At 40.3% G+C, this 26,098-nt stretch overlaps 1 protein-coding gene across 3 annotated transcripts in view; it reads right to left on the bottom strand.

Moving 5' to 3' along the window:
• NFAT5 (nuclear factor of activated T cells 5) overlaps positions 1-26,098 on the bottom strand; it is a 71,891-nt gene that overhangs the window by 32,017 nt on the left and 13,776 nt on the right. For 2 of the 3 annotated variants that reach the window (XM_075433320.1, XM_075433321.1), the window contains exons 2-3: positions 16,141-16,266; positions 2,671-3,229 (exon numbers count right to left, since the gene is read on the bottom strand). In XM_075433320.1, coding sequence (XP_075289435.1) covers positions 2,671-3,229; positions 16,141-16,266 — 685 coding nt within the window. Of the gene's footprint in view, positions 1-2,670; positions 3,230-3,689; positions 3,752-16,140; positions 16,267-26,098 lie in introns of those variants that run through there. The other variant, XM_075433322.1, reaches the window with a different exon arrangement.

Raw genomic sequence — 26,098 nt, 5'->3', positions numbered from 1 at the left:
TGAAATTCACTTTTAACAGTCAAAATGCAAACTTTTAGCAGTGTGACACAAGAGAAACTCTTCGGCCTTTCCACACAACTCTCATCTCCTGACGGTACGTTACTCTTAAAAGCCTAGTTACCTTAATTTTCAACATACTAATATTTTATACGTGGTCATATTTATGTGGGGATGCTGCCTAACATTTTTTTTGAAAGTCTTCCCTCTATAAATTTAGTAATCATTACTTTTAATCAGATTAGCTGAACTTGAAAGCAACTGCAAAGCCTTCACCAGAACTTCTCACAGGTCTTTCTTCTCAAATTACGAGGATCTCATGTACACATCCTTCTAATTTAGTTTCTTTATAATAATAATATTAATGCACGTACAAATAGTAACATATTTCATACACACACGTATTTATTAGCTTAACTGTTACTAATGTCTCCTCAAAGCTACCACTTCTTTTCTTAAAAAGAAATGTCAGTGGCAAAATCCACGATTCTGTTAGAATAGATTTCCTGAGTTAAGGTTTGCCTCGTCCTGCACTGACACCAGTGCAGACCTGAAAGTGAAAGTGAGACCAAGCATGAGGGAAATCTGAGACTCTTCGTCCTAAATCACCATCAATGCATCCGTTTCTAAAGAGGCTTTCACAAATTCTAACCACTTCCACAGGAATATATTCTTTTCCTTCCTAGCTCTTAAGAGACAACTGACTAGAAGTCTCTTCTGAGGCAAACGCTATTTCCACTCACAAATTAGCAACAGTGCTTTCCTTGCTCTTTTCTTAAAGCCAAAAGTAAATGAACTCCCTTGGCTGAACTCCATCAGGCTGGAAAGTTTGGAGGAGAGGAAAAAAAAAAAAAAAAAAGGACACACACAACCAGTCACTACTGTGACCTAGATTTGTAATGCTAAATCTCCATATTCTAACAGCAAAATTAAGTTTTGTAATATCTTCGCCATTTCTTATCCCAGAGCTTTTATTTAAAAGGACAATTCTGTTACATAAGAGTTTTGCCGCAGTTCAATCTGGCCTGCGTACAACACATCAGAGAAAAATTATGCTTATCGACCTCTGCTTTCCCAGCGTATTGCTGACAGTACCGATGAACGTTCACTGGTTAACCCCTAGAATTTTAGGGAATGTTATAGTCAGTCTTGTGATGTTTTGGACTGAGCTCACGCATATTGTTCCAGCGTTTACTAAATCTCCCCTTTCCATCCACAGATCACATTTACAGTCACACAGTTCTTGCCTTTCGACCAAGTTTCTTCCCTTTGTAAAGGACAGCCTGGCCTCCTTTGTGCTCGGTGGAGGCAGATCCCTAGTTCCAATCCAAACAGCTGCTTTACATATGCTAATTTGCTTCTTTGGGTCTACCAGGTGCTAACAGTTTACTTTATTATCAGTTCCAGCTGGTGCAAATGAGAGATGCTGGACAACTGCAGTCAAGCTTAGAGCTGCTGCTGGGAGAAGGGACCAGAAGACCCACAGGTCCGCAGAGACAGGAGCGGGGGGCAGAGACAGCGCTCCCAGTATCAACCAGCTCAGCTTTTCCCAGTGCGGTACCCAGGCCACCACACTCTGGAGAGTTTCTCAGTATCACTTTCTCAGCGTGCAATTTTAAGTATGGAACTGCAATGACCCCAAGAATACAGACTCCAGGCTCTTTCCCTCCAGAATATGAGAAGTTCATAATCTTTCCCACCAGTCACATTTCAATATTCACTGTTACCATGAACATCAGAACATACTGCAAGCACACACATAAAAGTAAAAACAGAAACAAAATACACCCCCCCCCAAAAAAATCCCAAAATAAAAAAGCCGAATCTATCCACTTGACCATGCTAAAAGTACTGTAGAAGCTACAAGTTCAAAATTAAAATTAAAAAAAACCAAAATGTATCAACACAGTACTGTAAACTGATGGACTTAATCCTCTTTCAGCAACTACTGAAATGCATTTAGTGAACAATGTGAAGTGGGAGAGATGACAGACCACCACCCAGGCGTGCCCACGTACAGACACACGCATGCACACAACCCAGAAGCACAGAGAGAAACAGAAACAGAGATTTATTTCTGAAAAAAATCAAATACAGAAGTGAATTCACATGAAAAAACAAAATCTTGTTCACCGTATCACCTTAACATTTTATAAAAAGGATGTGTTAAATGATGAGAAATCTTAACAAGCCATTAACTTCTACTCCTATCACTCACTCTATTTGATAAATAGAGAAAAACAGAAGCAGGTAAAGTGTACAGACTGAAATCCTCACATAAAATCCTACAAAAACCATCAAGAGTTTGGGTGCGTCCAGTCCACCTCTGCCTTTCTTTTTAAATACAAAAAGATTTTCATTGCTGTGTTATAAATGGAATTGTGCAATCTCTCAGGAATTTCACTCAAACAAGAATACAGATGAGCTCGTCAATGCTGCATCCAATTGTTACAGGGAAGTTTAGCTTTATGTGCTAAATAAAGATTAACAAGTCCAAGGAGAACTTCTCATGGCCTAGGACGCAGAAGGGAATAGCAGAGAAGGGAAGGGATTTATGTGAGAACCTGAGCAGAACACTTGTCGGGGCACAGGGGGAGTTTTATTAGTTTGGTTTTACATGTGGCGATAGGACTTTTTTTGGGGGAGGAAAAAAAAAAAAAAGCAGATACCAACCCATTTCCTGCTTTTGAGTTGCCTTTGCTGTCCGTGCTGAGCTGCGAAAGGACATAGTGAGGCGCTTTGGCACTGTCGGCATCAAATATATCCATGTTGGACTCTTCACAATCTCGACGTTTGATCCCTGGCCTCTGCTTTGGATTTCGTTTGCGTGATTTACGTGGCACCTCAGTGTTATCATTGTAGGAACTGGTACTCATGTTACTGAAGTTGGAGGGTGAATCCTCCATCCACATACTGCAGCTCTGTTCTGACTCCAATCCACACCCCTCATCCTGGCAGGACATCCGACTGTTGTCCAGCAAGTCCTCAGGTGGTGGCGAGATGTACAGGACTGTGTGTCTCTTCGGCGTTGACTGCTGCTGCTGGACTGCGTTACTGGTTAACTGCTTGTCACTTACCCCTCTGGTACTTACCCCCACGGCTGAGGAGCAGCTCTCCACTTGCATAGCCTTGCTGTCGGTGACTGAGGTAGAGTAAATGGTAGGACTGGAAGAGGTGGTAAAGGAGCTGCAAGCACCGCCCATGGAGGAAGAGGAAGGAGCTGAAGAAGCATCTGCGGTGTATAATTCGGAAGTAAATACAAGATACATGGTTCTGTGTGTGCTGGCTACAGCAGTCCCATTGAAATAAAGTGATTTATGAACCAATTTCTTTCCCCCAACAAATATTTGGAATTTGGAAAGTTTTGGAATGTAAATGCGTAAAGCAATACAGCCTATCCAATACAGCACTTTGGAAATGTCCAAACAAGACTTAGGATGATCCACTGCAATCAACTTTTTAAAAACTTAATGTTAATTCATAAAAATGGCTGCAAGTAAACAGAGCTTTCATTGCCTCAGCTGGACTAATTATTTGTGTAGAAGCCATTTCATCTAAAATAATGGAAGCCCCAATGCAAAATGCTTATAATCCACATTCAATGCCAATTAAACCATTTATTGTTGGAAATTTTTATTTTTGAAAAAGACGGGACTGTGCTTAGCCACAAAATATTAAAATAAGTTTCTAACCTATGAAGCAGAGAACTACAGGTCATTTTTAATGCAGACACTCCCTGCTTCAGAGGCAAATCCTGGAATAAAAATATGAGAAAATAAATGAGAAAAAGAGCTGCTGATTATTCCATCATAAATGAGAAATAAAATATAAAATCAACTGAGTTGGTAGGCAAAATGGAACTGGTATCAGTCACTATGACATAGCTGTTTATTTTGAAGGTTCAAAACAGGGATGAAGTATCTCTATTGGTGACACACTGATACAAGATGACATGAAATTCCTGTAATTTGACTCTCTCAGTCACCGAGGCTGATTTCTCTCAGACTTTATCTCCCAAGTCCCTTACATATATAGAGACAGCTTGGGACAGACCTCTGAAAAATTCACGTTAAGCGGGGTATTTTAAACAATGCGATTGTGACTTCTCTGGAGATCAACCAGATCAATCTGCTTTAGAAACACATAAGGACAGCTAAATGATTAAAACAGAACCCTGAAGATTTCTGGAGAACAACATAATAATTTCCACTGAAGAATTTCAATGGACAAATCAGCTGAAAACGTGGGCCAAAACATTTGAGAGGAAGCAGTATGGACAAACATAGGTCTTTACTCCCCAGTGAGCTACAGCTGACTCAAACAACTAACTGAATTTTATGTTCAGATTTAAACTTCCTAGGAGGGTGATGCCATTTGCTGTACTTCTGCACTGCTGATCACACCTTACACAATAAGCCAGAACCACAGAAATAATCTGATTTTGGAAACAAATTGTACATAATATATATACATAGTTATACAATATGTTTGTTCATCTAGTCACTGGTGTCCTAGAGGTAATATCTAGAAGAGGAACATGATGGTTTCCTTTGTTGTTTGGGATTTTTTTAAAATCCAAAACATTGTATTAATTTTTCAGGTCTAAAAGGTTTAGAGATGGTTGAACTATTTTATCCAGTTTAAGCTATTTAAAAGTAACAGAGTAGGCATGTTCAGCCACGATATATATATTTATCAGCAAAACTTAGCAAACCTTCCTATAAATCAGCCTACTTGTGATTACCAGGGGATATCAATGACTTAATGATAAAGATTTTTTAAACCGATATTGTTTCTCACAACTTATCTGTGTTAAATGAATTGAAAAGTAAACCTACACTGCTTCAGACTGTAAAATTTAGCGGTCATTACAGTTTATCAATAAACTATTCTGCTTTTATCTTCATAGGAAGTCCCTTCCCCGAACCTCCCAGTGAACCAGGAGCAGACGAATGATACCAGTTCCATTTTCCAGTTTGTTCTTTGGCAAATATAGTGGCTGAAATTGGAGAATTCAGTCACTTTGAACTGCATTCCAATTTAAAGGCAAATTGATCCTTTCTATACCATGCATTAATGCAATGCTTTTTTTCAAAAACATTTCTAGGATTGGCAAGAACTATTAAATCTAGATATCAATTTCAGTGACAATATTTAAGAGCTGATTTGCAGCCACTTTGAGTTGAGAAAGATCATTGCTATTTGGGATGTTTACTTGGTTTTGTTAGAATAGAATTAGTTTCCATGCATCACGTATACCCTCAGAAAGAAATAGAAAGATGCAGCATGCATACAGCATATACGCTGCATGCGTTTGCAACAGAATACGTGGAGCACGCAGCAGTAATGCTGCAGAACTGGATTACTGAACAGCAATAATTCCCCCATTTAAAATCAATTCTTCTTTTAACAGATGAAACTGAGTATCATGCACAGCACAACGCAGTGCATGCACGTCTCGTGTTTGCCTGTCCATGACGAAGACTTCGACAAACAAATAATTAGGTACATTGAACCAGGTAGCAAGGCTCTAGCACTGGAAGATTTTACATCCAGTAGATTACTATCAAAAGATTTCTCTTTTTGCAGCAAATACTTGGAATGTTTTAGAAAGGTCTTTTAAAAAAGACCTGTAAGAAAAACTTACAGTGACAATCCATACACAGGCCTGAACTAGAATAGGTATGCCAAACACTGATCATACCCCGCGTAGCAAATGGTTCAATGCACATCCTGCCCAGAAACGCAACAATTCTACTTCTCCCTCACTTTCCTAGGAAAAAAAAAAAACAAACCACAAAAAAACCCACAAAAAAAAAAAACAACCAACAACAAAAACAACCCACAAATGACTAAACAAAAATGTTTTCAGTGTAAAGCTAAAAGAGCTGGTAATGGTATCCTTATTTTAGGGTGCAGCATTTTACAATATTTAAATTGCTATCATTATTGTTATTCAAAATAATTTCTCCTCCAGGTTTTCTTCCCAGAAGTTAAAAAGCATGTATGTGTATGAATATGTGTATATGTTTTTCCTTTATACATTTAAAAAGGAAAAAGAAATACTGCCCCTTATAAATTGCTTATACTCTCCTCCATTTATCAGAGACACCCCTGTGTTACAAATTCGATTACTGAAACAATATCAAGCTAAACAGTAATGGCAAGAAAACCTCTCTTTAGCCTTATATATTCTCAAATGAATGCCATTACCATCCACAAACATGCAAGTTTTAAAGCATGTACAGGCCAGTGTCTTCTCTATTATAGTAATTAAATATATCTAAGAAGTATGACAAATATTACAGCCAATTAAATAAACTGGCTATATTAGAACAAATACACAAATTTAAAATCTATTTTGGGGGATAAATTAGTAATTGCTTTAGTAACTTTTTAAGTTACGCAAATACTAAGAAACACAGTAAAATTTATGTTTTCTCAGAGTCACAGGCCTTTAGCCAACTCATTTTCCTTTAAACTAATAAATAAATAAATGGGGTCAACCAAATAAGAATACACAAGGTTACTATAATGAATAAACCCCTTTATGTTTTACGTGGGTCCCATTTTTTTTTATCAATTTATTCTAAAGCCAGTGACAACACATGCGTATCTGATACCCAAAGGAAATCTCTTGGTTGAATATGCTGCATTTGGGAAACACATTTATTCTAAAGTTTTCACTAATTTGAACTTGACTGGTATTGCTTTAAAAGACGAGAGCATTTTGCATTTCCTGCTTGTGAGAAATGAAGTTTTCCCCAACATGCAGGTAATAAACAAAAATATAACCATGGGCATTCGGTGTGAGGGGGTGTACCTGGTCACCGGTCTGTCAAGTTAAAGCAGAAACAGACACACGCCTTTCCCCGCTCGAGTATCTCTTTTATTTGAGGTTAATTTCTTTGGACACATGTTAATGGGAATTGTTACAGGTGGCTCTTTTGTTTGCAATTTAACAGGGCTTTCTGTTATACAAACAAATATATAGTTTAAATGAGTATGTACATTTTGAAATATAAGGCTGAATATATTTTAACACAGCCTCAAAATAAAAATTGCTTTCAGAGCAACAACACCGACTAGAAGCCAAGTGCATGTCATGGCAAGTAGGCAGCCACAGTATTATAAATGAAACGTGCACCAGCATCACAAGGTGTTATTTTTTCTTAATTAAAAAAAATGAGAGAGAAGACTACTTCAATGTTATAGCAACTTTGATCACTGCTGAAACTAAACCTCCTGAATCTATTCATTGCCATCACTGTAACATTTAAGGCAGTTTAAATACTTAATTCAGAATTTGTTGCCAGTCCTACAGCTTTTTTTCTCTCTAAGATGCAGAATGATATCCAGCAGTTCAGCATAAGGAAGCCCTGGTTCTGTTTTGACATCATAATTTACACATCAGTAACCAGCAATTCTGTAATGTGTAAATGAAAGATAGAAAATAACCAAGAACTAACAAAGTGGTTAGGACTGGAGTTCAGAATGCAAGTACAGATAACCAATTACTCCACACTACTCCCAGAAAGACTAAATATAGAGAAATTCCAGTTGTTCACCATACCAGTCGTTTGTACATTTGCCTCCCGGGAAGTCTAAAAAGGTGCCTACCGCTCCCATACATTTACCTCACTTTCAGGCAGTGAACAGGATTACATTCACAACCAAGAGACTGAGGAATTCAGGTTCTTTCTGAAAACAAAAAGCAGCCAAAAAGCAGGCAGCGGAAGGAGGGATGCAACACGCATGTGGCACAAATGCATGCTGCTAAAAATCACAGGCTAATGTCATATCAGACTAAGGGAACACATAGCAAAGAGCATCCCCATGAGCAGATCAGTGCAGTCTTTTTTTTTTTTCAATAACATACAGCATTGTACAAAGAAAATTTATTACCTCCTGAGTTAGCAGCTAAGGCAATGACATATATTTCTATATCCTATTATCCTGTGAAGTCAAACAAGGCATTCAGCCTCTAAAAAAAGGTCTGAAAGGCAGGAGAAAGGAAAAAAAAAAAAATCACTACTTGGCATTGAGGGATTCTTGTCTTTAGATAACACTTACGTGGGGCCAATCCTGAAATCCTTGTTCATTCTTTCCAAAGAGATCCTTAAATACAAGGATTACTAAGTTCTTAAAAAGAAACAAATAGCATCCTGATGACTTTTTTTTTCCCCCTAATTGCAGCTGGAGTGCAAAGCAAGTCATTTCCCAGACTGAAAAGCTTAAAAATGCAAACGCAAATAAATTGGAGATATTTTTGGTTCTACAAGTATTTCAGCCACCTCTGCATGAACATCCAGGACTAGCAAAAAGCCATTAGGGAATTCGCCTTTGTCTCAGAACCTAGCCTGAAGCCCATGTGATCCCCTATGCTGCAGTCAGAAAACAATTAAGTGTTAAAAATGAAAACTCACCATGCAGGGTGAGGTTTAGGTGGTGTATAAGCTTAATACATGAAGTATACCCGTTTATTAAATTTGTTAATTTATCTAACATATCATGTTCTCGGTAAGACTTTTGTATGTTAATTGGTTTATTTTAACCACTGGACACAGAACAATTTCAGAACAAAACCAGAAGGATACTATGTGCAAAATTTCCACCATCAACCCTTGTGTTGCCAAAGGTTTTAAAGGTAAAAACCAGAACTTACAAAGTGGCTGCAAACCTGCTTTCAACACCTCACATGCCAAACTTGGGTTTGTACTTTTCTTCTTCTTGTATTACTGATGTAACGTCAAAAACTTTTCAAAAAGTTTAGTTTCAAATCAGTATCAATCCACTATTTAGAAATTAAACAAAACAAAAAAAAAAAAGAAAGAAAGAAAAGAGACTTATGAAGAAGTCTGAAAACAAGACCGACCTATACCCTGGGTGAGATTGGATGGGTTAAGTGTCTCTGGCACTATTTGTCTTCACTATTGACAGACACTGTCACACAACCCACCACTCGATGCCTGTCTCTGAATGGCGAAGCTAGAATGCAAGTTAAGTGTATTAATAGAGAAAAAAACTAGCATCCCAGCAAATATAATAAAGCAATCCAATTCACCAGTTATTAAAAACACTCAGATTCAAGATAGGTAGGTTAATTTAATTTACATTAAGCCCAACAGTGTAAATTCCCCTTACATCCACATGCTGAACCAAGCAGTGTATTATACTTTGGGTAAATACATCAATCGATCTTTTTGTTACAAATGACATCCGTTATTAAATTAACACTCAAGTTGAGGTATCTAAGTGGAACTTTTGTTAGTGGCTCTCACACACCAATTCCATGTATCTTAATCCGTCCCCACTCAGAGCAATAAGCAGCTGCGTACAAGCAAGGCAGAACTCTAGGACCCTCAGCTGCTCTCTTCAAGCTCTACCTGTCATGTCCTCCGCTCCCTCCACAGCCCGCTACCCTAAAAGAGCGACTGCATGATGATCTGACAAAGAACACTTCAATTTAAGAAACAGACTCTTTTGTTCCTTGTGGTTTTTTTCTAAGAAATTAAGAACTCCTCTCGGCCTTCACCAAGTCTTCGATTCTGCTACTGCAAGGAGGTGCCTAAACAATAGTACAATAAGAATCTTCTCTTTTTGCCCTTCACTGGCTTGGTTTTTCATTATTCATTAAGGAACAGGGAATTCTCTTGTCACAAAGTAATTCTCAAGCCTTTTCGATGTAAAAATAGGAGCTACTCAATGCAAGAATTTGCCGTAAAAAAATCTCTCAGAATGATAAAATAGCTTGTTTGAGCAGTTCTGGAAATTTGGGTTTACTGAGGTACTGATTTGGGTTTCATGAAGACTGAAAATAAACTTATTTCAAGAAAAAAGAGATGATCGAGAGTACATCAATATAATAATTCTTTATAGGTAATTCTAAGGAAGCTCTGCTCCATGCAGAGGAGCGGGTATGCACTCAATGCACATACAATCCCACACAACTACAATGTTTTAACCGAATTTGCAGAGAACATGTCTAAAAAAAGCTTCCATAAAACAGAAACAGTAAGAGAAATCTTTTTCTTTCACATTTCCCAGCGATGACTTGCCACCAGCAGACAGTTAGCAAGATGAAAGCACCTCTCCAGGGCCCAGGCTCTCCCAGACTCACACAGTTACCCCCACCATAGCTCTTTTGGGCACACATCATCGCCAGGAGCAATATTTAAAACATATAGGCGAGTGCTAACAAGTCAGAGCAGCCAGGGCACTGTACTAATACACAACACGAGGAAGACGCATTTTTAAAGAGCATTAGGGATCTGGTTTAAATTAATTCTGCAAGAAAGACATATTTGACACGACTGAAGCAAGCACACTGCAGACAGAAATCCCTGGAAGACATCCTCCTAGGAAATTACAGGAAGGCATTTCCAACTGGGAGGCCGGTGGGAAGGGGAAAGGGAAAGCCTACAATGAAATGGAAGTTTTTACAGGCATTGGAGATCAACTACAAAGAAGAACCTTTTTTTCTGATAAGTTGTTTACAACCTGTAATTATAAGCCCAGGATAACAGAATTAGTAGCAGCGCCGATATCCCCTTTGAACTTTCTGGTAATTATTTCTGTATCAACAGGAAAAAATGACTAACGACACCAGGAAGGATGATACATTGACAAAATATTTTCATTAAAAATAAAAATTAAGAAGCCCGATCCTAGCTACTCAGGAAAAAAAACACCAAAACAAAACTAAACAGAAAAACCCGTATCTCCATCTTGAAGCCTTATTAGAATCTTTAGCTTGAGAACAATGAAAAAAGTCTTCTCTTCGCAGTGGAAAACATGACCCACCCCCTTAGCCCCTGGTTTCTAACCTGCAGACGATTCAAATATTTTTATCCATTTCTCTACCGTAGCAATTGAGAAGCAAAGCCTTATTTTCATAATTAAAATGATCAAAGCTACTTATAGCAAGGATTTCAATAGCAACTGTGATCAGAAAAGCTAGCTGCTCCTGTTTGGGACAAGTAGTTCGTCCCTTTTATTAAAAAGGAGCACAAAATCGACTTGATCACAAAAAAGGTAAAGCTTTTATCATTTACCAAGTACCTTCCCAGGATACAAACATAGATGGAGCCAGAAAAATTCAACATAACACCGATTAACTGTATCCAGCTATGCAGAATGCAAAAAGAGTTCAGTAAATACATTTCAGTGGCATAAAATCTGTTCCCCTTCTGTTACAGCAAGAACACCGCTCTGCAGAGAACTCAGTTTGAGATAAGAACTGGAAATTGTCAGAAGGGAAGTGATGCAGGAATTACTATCCCGGGGAGCAACACAAAACATATGGAAAGATATCTATCTGACTCTGTGGACAACGGAGAGCAGCTTAAGAGATCATCAACAAGCTGAAAGAAGCTCACTCCAAGATCTGCTACAGAAAGAATGAACGGATGACAAGCAGAGAAGCAAGTTTCTGTAACAGTTTTCTTCACTGGGGTTCAGAAGATTTGAGCATTCCTGTTAACGGAGATGAACGACAACAATGCAATGCCTGTTTAAAGCACAAGGTCGAAAATACTCCTGAAATCATCCCCAAAAGACAAGAACAAGGTGTTGACCTACCAGCTAGAAAGACACCTTTGAGAAAGGACTTCAACTAGCAGTTTGAATTTTAAGCATTGGAAGCACTTGCTCAATGTGTCTTGATCAACACAAAAAATTTGTTCAACCTTGAAGAATCAACCGAAAAGAATCAAGCATCCCTCTTTGCAACTGGAGCTTAAAAACACTGTGTGGAAGGCATTATTAAAGCTTCAGGCACATTTATTTCATATAAGAAATCTCCAGGCACAGCTCACAATGACATTTCTCAGCATGACACCCTCATGCCTTTCAAGAGTCTAGAAGATGATTCATATTTAATGTGTTTATGGTACCACACCAGGCACAATCCTCCTTTTCCTGTCCCCTGAACAAAGACACTTGTAACTCAAACAGCAAGCACAAAGAATGGTTTCTAGCACTAAAACGCGATCCTTTCCCTCCCTTCTGCTTTCCAGAATAACAACAGAATTCGAAGCTTGAGATAGCAGCTTAGGTTATTAACACAGCAGCTCAAAATCCTAGAGTTCTGTTAAATTATACTTGCCTGTTTGATATTCAGAGAGTGGGCAATACCTCTTTTGTCTGGATTAATGAGATACACATTTATTAACAAATTAATGAAAATCCAATCAGCAACATTCCATTTTAATATTCTTAAAACTGTTCTGTAAATCACAAAACAAATTGCCAAATGGAAGAACTAGAAGTCTGCCCCTGGAAGGTAATCGCTGCTAAAAACAGCCCATCCTGCTCCTCCAAAAAAACCAAAGAAGTTCAACTGCAGCAACATATATCCCTCACCTATAATGTGATTTATATGGAACAAAACCCCACAGCAAAATGACTGACAGAAAAGCCTCAAGTAAGTTGAATTTCAGCCAGATACTACCTTACTGTGTGTTTTGGGAAGCAGAGAACAAACTGTGTTAACTATTGCAGGAGTAGCAAAAAGCTCTCACCACTTTGGATCACTCTCTGTAACGTAATCCTCTCATTATCCAGAGTAATCACATCTGCAATTGACTTCTACATACAGTGTTGCTAGCAGCATTTCAAATTAGCCCTTCCTTTTAAAAGCAAGAGTAAACGAGATTACCTACAACACTATGGAGACTGGACTACCATTTCCCTATCATTCCCCCAAAAAAGTGAGGTTTTAGAGCAAGTAAGAGCTGACATAAAAATTAAAAGAAAAAAGAGATAGAGACTTGCACAAACCAAGAGAAAGATTTCAGAGACAGGAATGCTAGGTTGCCATAGTCATCTTTCCTTCTCACCCTATCGCCCATACAGTGTCAGCTCCTCAAAAATTTGCCTATAGTCTGCTACTAAGGACTTCATTTATGCAAATGAATAGTCAATCTTGATCTTCTAAAATAAAAATCTAAAATACGTATTTATGTTTTCCGGTATAAGCATACAGACATGCACAAAGCCCAGGCTGATTTTCCTCTTATTTTCCTGCTAAGAAATCAGCGCCCAGCCCAGCCAGACCTCTCATTACTACCAGGGGCTGGGTGACAGGGCTTGAAAACGTGGTAGCAACTTTTCAAAGACACTATAGCAACCCTAAAACAATAAGAGAAAATAGTTAAACACGACACAGCCTTTTATCGAGAAACATGGCACAGCTACGGCAAGAACGCATCCAAAACTCTTGAGAAAGTGGAGAGATTCGGGTGCAGAAGCAACCCTCAGCTAACCTCCCAGGCAGCAGTGCGCGGCGGGTACCAGCAGCAGGTCAGAAGTGCTGAGTTCAGGATGGCTTAGAGCAGGAATCCTAATCAGCCACTACACAGCAGGGATTTGTGGGAGAGGGGACTGTAACTATAAAACAATCCACCGAGACCCACCGCAAAGAGTGAATTCACCTCTCCTTGTACTCCCACCTACAACTTCTGTAAACAATGATGTTCCTTCCTCTGTTCCTAAGAGTTTACCCCCAGCTTTAAAAAGAAAAAAAGTCTGGCCTCAGACTTACCAGAAATACCCAACTATCTGTCCACCCTTGGGTTATAATACATACTATATATTTTTATATTTATATATTTATCTCCCTATATATCTTACATCCCAACACCAGAGGGAGGAGCAGGGACTGTTCTGTTCAGCTTTCTGCTCTGTCTCTATAGTTTTGCAACACAGCCTACGGACCTATTTTGCAGGTAAACCTTTACCTAAGATGCATGTATTTTCTTTAAAGGATGTGGTGGAGGACAGGAAAAAAAACAAAATCAAACAAAAACCCCACTAAGATGTTACACTATATCTTATTACCTGATCTTATTCATCAGCCAAAAGGCTAAGGCTGAGCCTTCCCCGAATCCGATGGGAGTCAGGCACCCACCCCTCTGCAACAGCACCGGCTGCATCGCTTGGGGCCGGGGCTCACCTCTGCTGCCACGCGTACACACCACAGCTCACTGTTGAATGATCCTGGTCATCACAATTACATTTATAAAAGACCAAGATTCTGTTCTTATCCTCACTATAGTGGAAATTTTTACCAACTTGGAGAACTGTAGCTGCTAGTGCTTAGTACTTCTGATCCCGATTTTAACGGCACCCAGTACATTGACTGGCTCGTCACACCACTGATGGAAGGTCTCCAAAGCCACAGTTCAGTGAACAATTCAAACCAGCCCAAACCGGCAGCCATTGAGAGAAGCTGGCTCCACCTTTCCTGACCTCCCCTTCCTCCCCGCATTACTCCTTTCCTTGGGCCACCAAAAGCGTTTGTGCAGTGAACCCATCCAGGACAGCTCTAACCCAGAGTAGGTCCTTGATCCAACGCGCTCTGCAGCACGCACATGAAGAGCTCTTCTCTCAGTAACGCTACCAGCTTAAAGTCTTTGTAAAACTACGCTCTCTCTGACACTGAAAAGTGTTCTTAATTGATCAAGCAGGTCTCCTTTCAGCCTTAACAAAAACATCTCAACACTATTTTTGAAAGTTTTTCATTCAATAACATTGTGCTGCAGTTTAACCCAAACACAGCTAACATTCTTAGTTTTTATAAAAGGAACTGGACTGGCTGTTAGCAGACACTAAATACCTGGAGGTAACAGACATTTAGTTCCATTCAAGTTTTTAAGTCTTTTCTGTTAGATACAGAATTAATTAGCAGTTCATGTCTATCTGTGGATTTAGAGCGTAACAGGGTTTGTGAGGGGTTTTTTTTGTTCCCTTGTTTTTAAGATACATGTTTCTGTAGGCTTTGGTTGCTGCCACGTCTTTGAATCAAACTGACCATTAAGTATCTTGATTTTAGAAATATATGTCCAAATTATTTTTTGAATAAGCGATATAAAAATATCAACTCCTTTCAATATAATAAAGAAAAACATCAAATTCTTTCAATGACTGAAGTTCCACTGTGCACAGTTAAATCCACAGGTTCTCTCAGAAGAGGTCTGGCAAAACACGAATGGTGAGCAGTGCTGTAAAGTTTCTCTGACAAGTCTACAATCACTTCAGTTTCTGATCAGGATTCCTGTACCATGCAAATCGGGGAAACAGTCTCACACAAACATTTAATGCATATGACCTCAGAGAGAGAAAAAGAATAATGTAGCTATCTGAATCCTCACCTTATATATATTAATTTTTCTCAAACAACAATTTAAGGCCAATTAGGAAAGTGGAACATGACCTTGTAAGAACCATGGGGATCAAATGATGCAATAAAACCCCTTATCCAATAAAGAAAGATGCATCTGTTGTGAGTATAATGATCATTTTTCCCTCACTGCACAGATGTTTGCTAATATATACAAGTTACTGACAAGAACTCCAAATGCAAACCGGCACTAAGGCTAACGTCACAAATCAGAACTTTGTCCTTAGGTCCTCTCTTTATGTTTAATGAAGATCAGTGACAGAGTCTTTAAGTCTAAAATATGACTGGGAGTAAGATAAAGACAAAGATAAAAAGGTCATGCCCCATTTTATATGCTGTCAATCAGAAAAATAATTTAAACTTCTTAGTTTATAAAACTGCCACCCTGATGTATATTATATTCTCATGTATTTGAGAATTTTGTTATGAGTTACAATAGAGAGCTATGTGTGAATGGAGTTCAAATACTAAGCTTCCTCAGGCCTCAAAGGAAAACACGACCTTTCGTCCCTCCTTACATTCTGGCAAAAGCTTCATGGCCAAAATTGTAATCTCCCATTCCATTTTTTTATCCTAGCTAGAATTCACTGTTTTACAGTCAGTCACCATTCTGACTTAGATCCAAATAGGTATTTTTTACCTCTGAGGACAGAGTGCATTCTAGGAGGTAACAGACCTGTGCTGCATAATAACAGAATAGCGAAACAGCTAACTTATTTCTTGTGCATATATATATATATAGATATATAGATATATGTATGAAATACAGCAACCATTAACATAGAATACCTGATAATTTAGATGACCCAGTTTAGTTTAATTTATATTACCTAAATCCTCCTAGAATGAACTGTTACCTCTCCACAAGCTCTTTTTCACAATCAAAACTTTGCCAGCACTGTTCATGTTGGCCAGAACGTTACAAGCCTTAACAAAGCAACCGAATAAATGAGAATGCTTACCAGCAGCAACTACAGCTGGAGGCGGCGAGCCTGCCTCGCCACCGCTTGTTTGGCTCATGGATGCTACAGATGTTTCTCTGGAAGGTGGTAACTGCAGCTCCTTTGGGAGAAGGTCATAGACAGATTCTGTTGAACAAAAAGCATTTAATCAAAAAATTATTCATGCCCTGTAAGAGAAGGAAATAATGTTTTGGCCTAAAAGATACAAACTGTAATCCAACCTTTTCAGAACCTTTTGAAAACGTTACATTAAGTGCTTGGAGATCTTAACATCATGGAATACAGTTATTTCAGAAAACAAACAAACCACGAAAGCATTAAGAAATACATTCCCAAGACTGAAACAAAAGGACACAAATTTGTTCAAACAAAGAAGTACTTCATGAACTTCCACGGAAACTGTACTCGTTTAGAATGAAGGGGAAGAATCACACGAGAACCAAACCTGTTCTCAGAACTCAAACTGTGCAACTGACTTCCAAAGAAAAAGACTAATTTAGTGCTGTCATCCACGGAATATCCTATAAAGTCCTCCCCAATACGTCGATTCTTCTTAGGCAAGATCCCTTACTTCCATTTACCTACAACTTTTTTTTTTTCCCCTCAAATTATTCAGTAAACTCATGCAGATGCTCCAAGAAAGCAGTCTCCACTAACAAAGCGGCCAGTGCCAGTCCATTTTACACAGAAAGCTCTTTGACCTCACTGCGGCAGATCCTGCGCAGTAGTACAACCTCTTCAGAATTTTTTTGGTGACTTCTCCATTGTGAAACAGCTATGGCCACCACACAGCTCATCTGACACAGCTTCAGCAGCCGAGCCCCAAGCAGTGAAGTCAACAGCCTCACACTCAACCTTCTTCTCGGTGCTTGCTGATGGTTCAAAGCAAGCCACTGCCTACAGTCCGATGGCTGCTTCGGAGTCCAGTCACCAAGAGCTCTCACTGCACCCAACGACTGAGAACGCATCATGGAGTTATTCCGAGATAACAACTCCACTCGGGCATGAGCACACAGCTGTAAACCCACCTCTTCGAGGGGATATGCTGAATGTGCATCATTTCAAATACCCGATTTGAGATGTAAATAACCTGGATGAACAGCTATAAACTGAATCAACAATTCTGCACCATAAAACTTCATGAAGTTCCTTTATATGTATTATTTAGGTGCCTGAGATGGATATGGAAAACTCAATGTGCATTTTAATAAAGCTCTTTTTTCCCCCAGAAAGCAACAATTATACTCGATTGATCCTCAAGTAAAATATACTTGTGCAGCAATTCCTCTGTAAAAATCAGAAAACCCACGGAGTCATTAACTGAAAAAATTGACTAAATAATCACAGAGAAGTTATACTGATATTTGAACAAGAATGTCTGAGGAAGGTGAAGGAAGTAAAGGATTTTTCTGCCAACGAAACACAAGTGCTAAATTCATGGCAAAGAGATGCAATAGGTGTTCACCCTTAGAACAGCAGGAACAAACAGGGCACTAGAAGATCAATGTTACCTATTCTGCCTTGGATAAAAAAAAAAATTAAAAATACACCAGCCAAGTTCTGGCTGGACTGTCCACTGAAGAAGAGTAGAGAAGTTGTGCACTGGCTTGCAAAAAGGGGCACATTTGATCTACTATAATTTAATACTCTACACAGTTGTATTCACAGCTTTTAACAACAGGGAGGACAGTGCAAAATCCAGAACTAGGAAGCGAAAAACCCGGTTACTTGTTCAAATAGTCACCGTCAGGCAGTTTCCACCCTGGCGCTACAAGGACAATACAACTTACCATCAGGTGTCATTGTAAATTCAAATCTGCTCTAACATACGGAACCCTTAGAGCAAGAACCCTATTAATGTACTTGCGCTGACTGCTAGTGGGGATTTGCAGTCTCGGTTCTCCTCTTTCTTTCATAAGCTGTGAAGCCAGTTCTTAGGTGTGAAGCCCAGGGAAGTTATATTGAAGAACGAAACATGTGTTTGCCCCTTTCTAAAAACAAGCCAGCATAACTCACACTCCCAAGCCACCTCACGCTCTACAAGCACAGGAACGCAGCCTGCGCTGCATATATTGCAGACATTCGTTATTTGTCTTGCCACATTCTGGAAAGCTTCTGCGAACCACAAAATCCCAAGCAGTTTTCAGATAAAATGTTTACTTATTTCCATGTTAAATGGCCTCTATAAGCTTGGCTGCTGGCATAGCTATCAATACATCCAAAAATTCTCCAAATAAAATGTGGTGTTTGGAAACCACAGGATGTGCGTGGATCTATTTTCTGCTGAATTACAAATTTTCTTCAAGCTGAGTATTCAAGAGACTGAAGAATGAAAGGTGCAGATTTTGTCCCAACAACGAAAAGCACAAATACCAGCCAAAGAAAAATACAATTATAACATCCTACTTGACATCCCTGTGCCTCTAAGTGTTGCTGTCCCTGCAGGTAGCAATTCATACAACAGCTCCAGCCAGCAATCCCTCACACATGAGGGCCAGCCTTTACTCTGGCTGGCACTGGTACTACTACCTACAGGAGGTGAGTAAAACCCAAGCTCACTTCTGTCAAAGAAACACCCACCTGCAGATGCTGAGCGCTGGAGCAGCTGCTGCACTGTAATTACCACCCAAGGTATCCAGCATAACCTCATAAAGAGAAGGCTGCAGGGAGACCTGAGAGCAGCTGCCAGTGCCTGGAGGGGCTGCGAGAGAGCTGGAGAGGGGCTGTGACAAGGGCATGTGGTGATAGGACAAGGGGTGATGGCTTTAAACTGAAAGAGGGGAGATTTAGACTGGATATAAGCAAGCAATTTTTCACAATGAGGGTGGTGAAACACTGGAAGGGGTTGCCCAGAGAGGCAGTGGAAGCCCCATCCCTGGAAATGTTCCAGGCCAGGTTGGACAGGGCTCTGAGAGACCTGGTCTGGTTGCAGCTGTCCCTGCTCACTGCAGGGGGGTTGGGCTAGACGGCCTCTAAAGGTCCCTTCCAACCCAACACATTCTGTGATTCTATGAACTCTTGGCAGAAGTTTAAGCTCAAATCCAAACTTTAAGAAGAAAAAAAAAAACACACTAGTTCCTGGCTTTTCTTCAGAACGGACGTAGCCTCACAGTCTACAACACATCTTTAGTGAGCTGGGTTACTAGGAGCTATTATTTCAAAACTCTGAGAAACCTTCTCTCGGATTCTACCCAAAATTGTTTGGGCACCTTTAAGAGAGCTTGCTGCAACAAACCTGCTCTTCACAAATCAGACTTCAAATGAAACTTTGTGTTTTCACCTAAACACAGGCCAATGTTTATATATGCTGCACTATAAATAGCATTAAAGCAAAACCTGACAAATTCCAGAAAGATTAGAGTTGTTGCAAGGAAATTATTTCTTCCCCAGAGGATATAGTTTCCCTCCACCCCTGATACTGTATTTAAATAGCTAAGACTCCCTCCCCTATTGATCCGCTCACCTCTATCACCATGTGCATGCACACGCACACTGAATATATGAAATTTACTTCTACAATTTTAGACTTATTCATGTGGAAAACACCCACAAAGAAGAAAAGGCTGTTGTGTGAATGCAGTAGTATATCTGAAAGCAAAAATAAAATTCAGCATCATTATGTATTTCTACCTAAAGGAAAAATACGTAGACAGAATTCCTCTTCTCAGCAGCCACTGTGTTGAATCGACGAGTCGTTTCAATCAGCTGGCAACAAAGCATCTTGTAACTTACTGCTGGTTTCAAATCCCCTTGACTAATATACTAGCTGAACTCAAGTTTATGGGTTTTTTTGTGCTAGAAGTAGCTCCATTTATACTCAGCATCTCCCCTAAACGCCTTTTCTTTCTCCATATAGGAAGAGAAGAACATGCACTTCAGCATTACTGGCATTACAAAACATAAACAAGATCAACACACAAACAAAGCAACAACTATCAGCCAAGAGACACACACACTCATTTCCACATACAAACCTCCACCTGCATTCACATAATCAGTCATTAGACACCCTGTTTACAGTGAACTTTAGAATCTCGTATCTTCCCTCAAAATACCTCAACTAGACTAAGAAGACAAGCCCAGGCTTCACAAATTCTGCTACTGAAGGACACACGGGGACAGGCAGATTTACAAAAAGTATTTTGTGTCAAATTTCTTCTACTGCCTTTTATCCGATTATCCCACCCCTATAATCTCTCATCTGAGATCAGCTGCTTGTAGCTTTGATCTTCCTGCCAGTTATACTGACAGTTCAGAAAATTATATTTCACATGGCTATACTGACCAGAACGGCAAACATCAGGTTAACATCCAACACCGAAAAATCTCAAATCTGGGGAGGACAAGATTTAGTCAGTGTACTGTTTGAAACTGCAGAAAACATTTAGAATTCAAATATTAATGAAAAATAATCAAGTAACAGGATACCAGACTTGCTTGTTATTGCAGCACATCAAAAGTAGCGCACCAGAGCCAAATAATAAGCATTCCAGTACAGCTGGCTATCAGCGGGAACTGGGCCAGTGACAACCGGGTAAAAGAACACGGATTTTTCGGACAATACCAGCATCGTGTCTCAGGTGAAAAATATTCACCACTTTTCTCAAAAAACTGCAATAGCAGCAACAAATCCTGGAGATACACAAAAGGGTATACAACACTGCTAGAAGGGATGCTCACCTGGTATGCACTGCTACACACAACTGCAATCAGTTCATTTTAAATGAAAAGAACAGAACAAAAACCACCTGTGAAAGGGCTGGATGCATTACTGTCAGTCTGCACAAAAATGTATCCTTGGGCCAACGTGTGTCTGGATCAGTCCCAGCAGCTGGTGACAGGAGCTCTGTCTTTGAGGGGCAGAGAGGAGAGGCCTAGGACTCGGGCAAAATTAGCTCCAAGAAGGTAGGAAACGGTGGGTGAAGCTGATCTGATGATATTACAGTGGAATTGCAAAAGGCTGGTGGTTTGTGATGGCAAACTAATTTGTACACACTCCTCCTCCTATTTTACTCCACCTTAGTGGACACACACACACAGTTGCCCCTTTTGTAAGAATGTTTTGAGATCTCTACATGCAGACTAACCAGGCTAAATTAGAGGCATCTGGGCTTACAGCAAAATCTAAGTACTCCCGCCGTTCCCCATCACCACCACCAAAAAATACTATACTGAAATTTTTAAACCATTCTCATCATTTCAGTATCGAAGGACCTTTCAGAAATACACCAAGCACATTAGGTTCCTCCTTTCTAAGTAGGAACTGTGATTCTATTTAGACTTTACTCTTAGGAACACAGCAGTTACACTTATGGAAGCAAAGTGAACACAACACAACTGCTTCCTGCTTGGGAGTGCTAAGCTCACTGTAAGATTCTGTGAGAAGTCACTGCAGCTTTGGACATGTCCCAAAGAAAGCCCTGCTTTTTCCAAAGCGTACATATTCTCACCATGGAGAGTGCTCTCCCTTGTAACAAGAAAGGAGAATTCCGATTTCAGAATTTCAGACAACCTCCTATGGTCAGAACGGAAGCCACTTTCAAGTAAGAGGTGTCCTGTTAAATAACACAAGTTTAACACTGAAACGGACATAGATGCTGTCACTTCAAGAGGATGGAAGGCAGGAAAAAGAAAGAGAAATAGTTTCCCCAAAATAGCTAATGAAAGTAGTTGCAAATAATCAGTTCAGCTGTAATGCAGCAAATCAGGTACACATGGACCCAGTATTCCATCACATGCAGCACCTGCAACACTTTTCTGCAGCTACCCACATTTAAGGAATCTTGAATGACTTTTCTGTTGCACCTACACAGGAATTTCAGCTATACAGACTAAGAACTGTGATTTCCAGTAATTTAGTGCCTCATTAACTCACATTGTGCTAGGACTGGTTCACGGTGTTACAAAAAGAACTTGTCTGTTCTTTTGAAACTTTTGTGAGGCTTTCTTAGCCTAGGAGCAAATTTAATTGACATCCTTCTAATTGGTTGACCAAAGAACTGCTTCTTATAACTCAGCACTTGGTGACACTGGGAACACAGAAGATACTGAAAACAGCAGAGAATGCCAGTTTCCAGTGTTTAAAAGCAACAGCAGGCTCATCCATGATGAATGCAGACATCTTCACTTTGTCAGTACCACCAAATGCCTTACATGTTACAGCATGCTCTTTAGATACACCAGTGATTTCCCCACACTTTGCTATTCTGTACCAGAAGCAAAGCCATGCCACCCAGAACTTCCTCCACACATGGAAGTCAAACTATGAACCTGGTGGAGAACTTTGCCCTGAACTACTAGCAAACAAGGCCACAACTAGCACAGAGGGAGAGTGGTATCACCATCTGAAAAGATCATCTGCTCCAGCCTGCTACAGGTCCACAGAATCCTGCTATAGAACTAAGAGAGCAATATGCAGTCAAATAGCCATTTCTGCTTCCTAGGCATGTAATTCCCCCCCCTCCCCACTTTTAAGTAATCCAATGTAAATTCAGTAGAATAACTAGTCAAGCTGCCGACATTTCCCTGCCATTTCAAGTTTAGTTTTGACAACATGTAGTTAAGAACACAAAAATGGAAGGCAGGAAAGAAGTATTGCTTCTGCCTTTAGCTGAAGCCATCCTTCCACTGCATGTAACAGCCTCTAAATCCATTTCTCATCATGATGTGGAAAATCCCTCTTTTTGCCACAGTTTTCCTCTTAACAACAAAGATGTCAGACATCACTGAACCTGGCTGTAGCTCCAACTCCTACTTCAGCGCCACTTCTCCAGATTGTTCCGCAGGCCCAGCTTTGAGGAGGTCGCTGAAATACAGCCCCGGCTCTCCCTCTGCCCACCTCTCTGCCTGTTCCACTACGGCGATCTGCTCCTGCAACTTCACCCCCTCTCACGCTGGGGGCTTCTTCAGCAGCACCCTCCTCATCCCCACCCCTAGACTAAAAGGTAATGACAGCCTTCCCGCTCAAAAGGCAACCACGCAGGAGAGCATGATCAATAAATGGGTAATGAAGGAAACCAGCCAAATTGTTTGCAGTAGAGGCAGAGACGGCATTTTCCACTCACAGCTGGCATTTTTTGCTTTTAAGGGCAGGTACATCCTGGAAATCCCTTACCACTGCTACAATCTCATGAACACCAGCAAAGTTAATCCTTGTCTTTTAATAGGCTCCCGGCACTGAATGGCTGCCCGTTTGATCCCCCCTGATACTAGCCTCCTCAACATGTTTTAATACCCGTACAGATTTGGCTGCTTCTTCCAAAGCCACTTCCCTGCTGCAGCACATGACAGTCACACCAGAGATTAGACAAAACCTTGGTGTACTCTTCTAATCAGCTGGCACCATCCAAGTAGAAATCTCTTCTAATGATGTACTCTAAGCTGATCAAAAAACCAAGCAAGCAAACAGGCAGAGAGAGTTGTTTATATGGAACCAAGATTAAAAAACAATTAGAAATACAAGAACCTGCAAGTAGCTCCTGCTGCGCGGTAGGTAGGTGAGAAAAGTGGAGCACACATGCTTAGCAAATTAAAGAAACTCTATAAAGAAAAAAATACCAGTGTCAGTATTCCACCACATCCCCAGCTAAGCATACAAATTCAGGTCCAGAATACCCATACAGACTTGTATAAAGATTCTGTGATGCTAATGCATTCACTTTAAGACACTGTTTTGGGCTAAACCTGTATTACCAAGGTCCGAAATACCAACTAACGGCTTGACTGTCACTCCTCACTCCAAAGGTAGCTGCATTTTAACAGAACTATATACGCAACTGAGCACCTTTCAGAAACCTTTGTGGGTAAGAGATGCTAACACCAGAATCTACATCTCAAAAAATCTCAGCCTCTGAATACGCCAGAAGACCTTGTGGTTTGTTTGTTTAATTTCAAGTTCTGTTCTACTCAGAAGTCCAGCGCCTATGACAAACAATACAGTTTAGTGGCTGAGTTTACTGTATGCCACCGATTCCGCCACAATAGCTGAGCTCACAAAGTGGTTTTAAAGAATGGGGGGAGGGGGAACGGGGGGGGGGGTATTACATCAGCTCTAAATATTCAACATCTAATCAAAGCCTTGCTTTGTTGCAAAATGTCAGTGTCATGTGACCCTCGTGGATTTTTCTGTATACAAAAGCCTGGGTGTGGGAATACTTTCAAGGAAACTATTTCGCCTGTCAGGAAGAACCTGTAAGAACCAGCTGATGAGCGCTCCAGTTAGCCCTCCCCACAGCTCCCTCCATACATCCACCAAAGACAAACAGGTTCTCCTGCAGATCCCAGGAAAAGAATTTACTGAACAAGTTTGGTTACTACGGCACAGAGAACAGAGGGTAAGTTTCAGAAACCTTCGGTCACCCTCAAGTACAACAGGCATTAGCAGCAGTAGAGAAACTCCACGTTACACAGCACGGCGACTGCTCTCGCTTCATCTAGGCTAAACTGGGAGGAGTAATGTCGGGACCCACTGGAGTAAATTCTACAGTGGAAATACAAACAGCCCATTGCTTTTTTGTCTCCGAGTTAGCAAGACAAAACATTGCTACAGCTACACTGACAATACACACCTACACCTTTGTGTAAATGAAACAGAATGGAGTATTTTAAGAACCATTGCTCCATGAGATGGCACACTGATAAGGGGGCTGGCACAGCGCATAGAACAGGGACTGCACAGACGGGAAGCCCAAGTGGGATAAATGAGGACTCGGTAAGCAGCTCAACAGAGGAAGCTTTGAGAGTCTGAGAAAGGCAACTGGAAGACAGACAGACCGCCTAGTGCATAAAAACAGAACAGAAACCGACTGAGACAGGCCAGATAAATCTGTGACCATTAAAGTACTTTCTACTCCAGTGTGGTGGTTTTGTTGTAGCTGTGGTTTTGGGTTTGGGTTTTTTTTTTCCTTCCTTTTTTTGTGTGGTTGGTTGGCTTGTTTGAGTACTCCATAGGAAATCCAAACTCTGACTTGCAGAAGCAAGAATCGTCCACAACAGCTGAAGAGAATGGCAGCTCTGCTCAAAGTACAGCAGAAAGTTACAAAAAAAAAAAAAAAGATTTGGAAGAAGGAAGAACAGACAACATAAAGAGCAAATCAGCTTTTGTTCTGTATCTGTCAAAAGAGGATTTATGATGTGTTACAGACTACCAGAGTTTCTGTATTGCCTAACATCTCTGCAACTTCAGCAGACTTAACACAGGCCTGCTTAGCAGTAGTTAAAATGAGACAAACAGCCCTGCAGACAGGTTTAAGTTACAAGAAGGCAAGAAGAGCAGAAGGGAAGAGCAAGAAGGGAACACCCTACTCAAGCATAGGTGAGAATAGATAAAATGCAGTGACTCTTCAAAGAATGAAAGATACTTGTGGCATAACTGCATGGCAAAAGCCAAAGAGCAAGAAAAAGCCTGTATTTAACGAAGCTGAGCAAAAGGACGTGATACACTGCTTAATAGTCTTGACGCAGGCACCTTAAAACATTTTACAAAGTTGTCAGTCTGATTACTCCTGGTTTTGCAAATGCAGAAGCTGAGTCGTAGGAGAACGTAACTCAGGGCTGCCCAGCCAGCCAGCAGCAGGACACTACCGAGTTTCTCTTACCTAGGCTGCAGTCCAGGGCTCAATGCGCTAGGTAACACTTCCTAGAGCAATGCTTTTATTGCATGTCTTCAAGCACATCTCAGAATAATGTGATTAAACATAGGACTCAGCTCAAACTGACAGTGTAACCTAAAATACGTCATGACTATTTCCTTCTCTTCCTGTATACATTAATCTATCCTGAAGAAGTTCCCCAGCACTCCCTGACCACTATTTTTCACACAGCTCTCAGGTGCAGGTATGTCAGCAAGATACTTGGCACACTTCCCAACGCCTTCATTTCAGTAGCACCTCCCTCTAAAGAGAGGACAGTGGAAACAAACCGCAGAGTACTATTCCCTCCCTCTTATCGTCCATGCTAT

This window comes from Opisthocomus hoazin, chromosome 12 (assembly GCF_030867145.1).
Source record: "Opisthocomus hoazin isolate bOpiHoa1 chromosome 12, bOpiHoa1.hap1, whole genome shotgun sequence".
In the NCBI taxonomy this organism is placed as follows: Eukaryota; Metazoa; Chordata; class Aves; order Opisthocomiformes; family Opisthocomidae; genus Opisthocomus; species Opisthocomus hoazin.
This window is presented reverse-complemented; position numbering and strand designations above follow the sequence as displayed.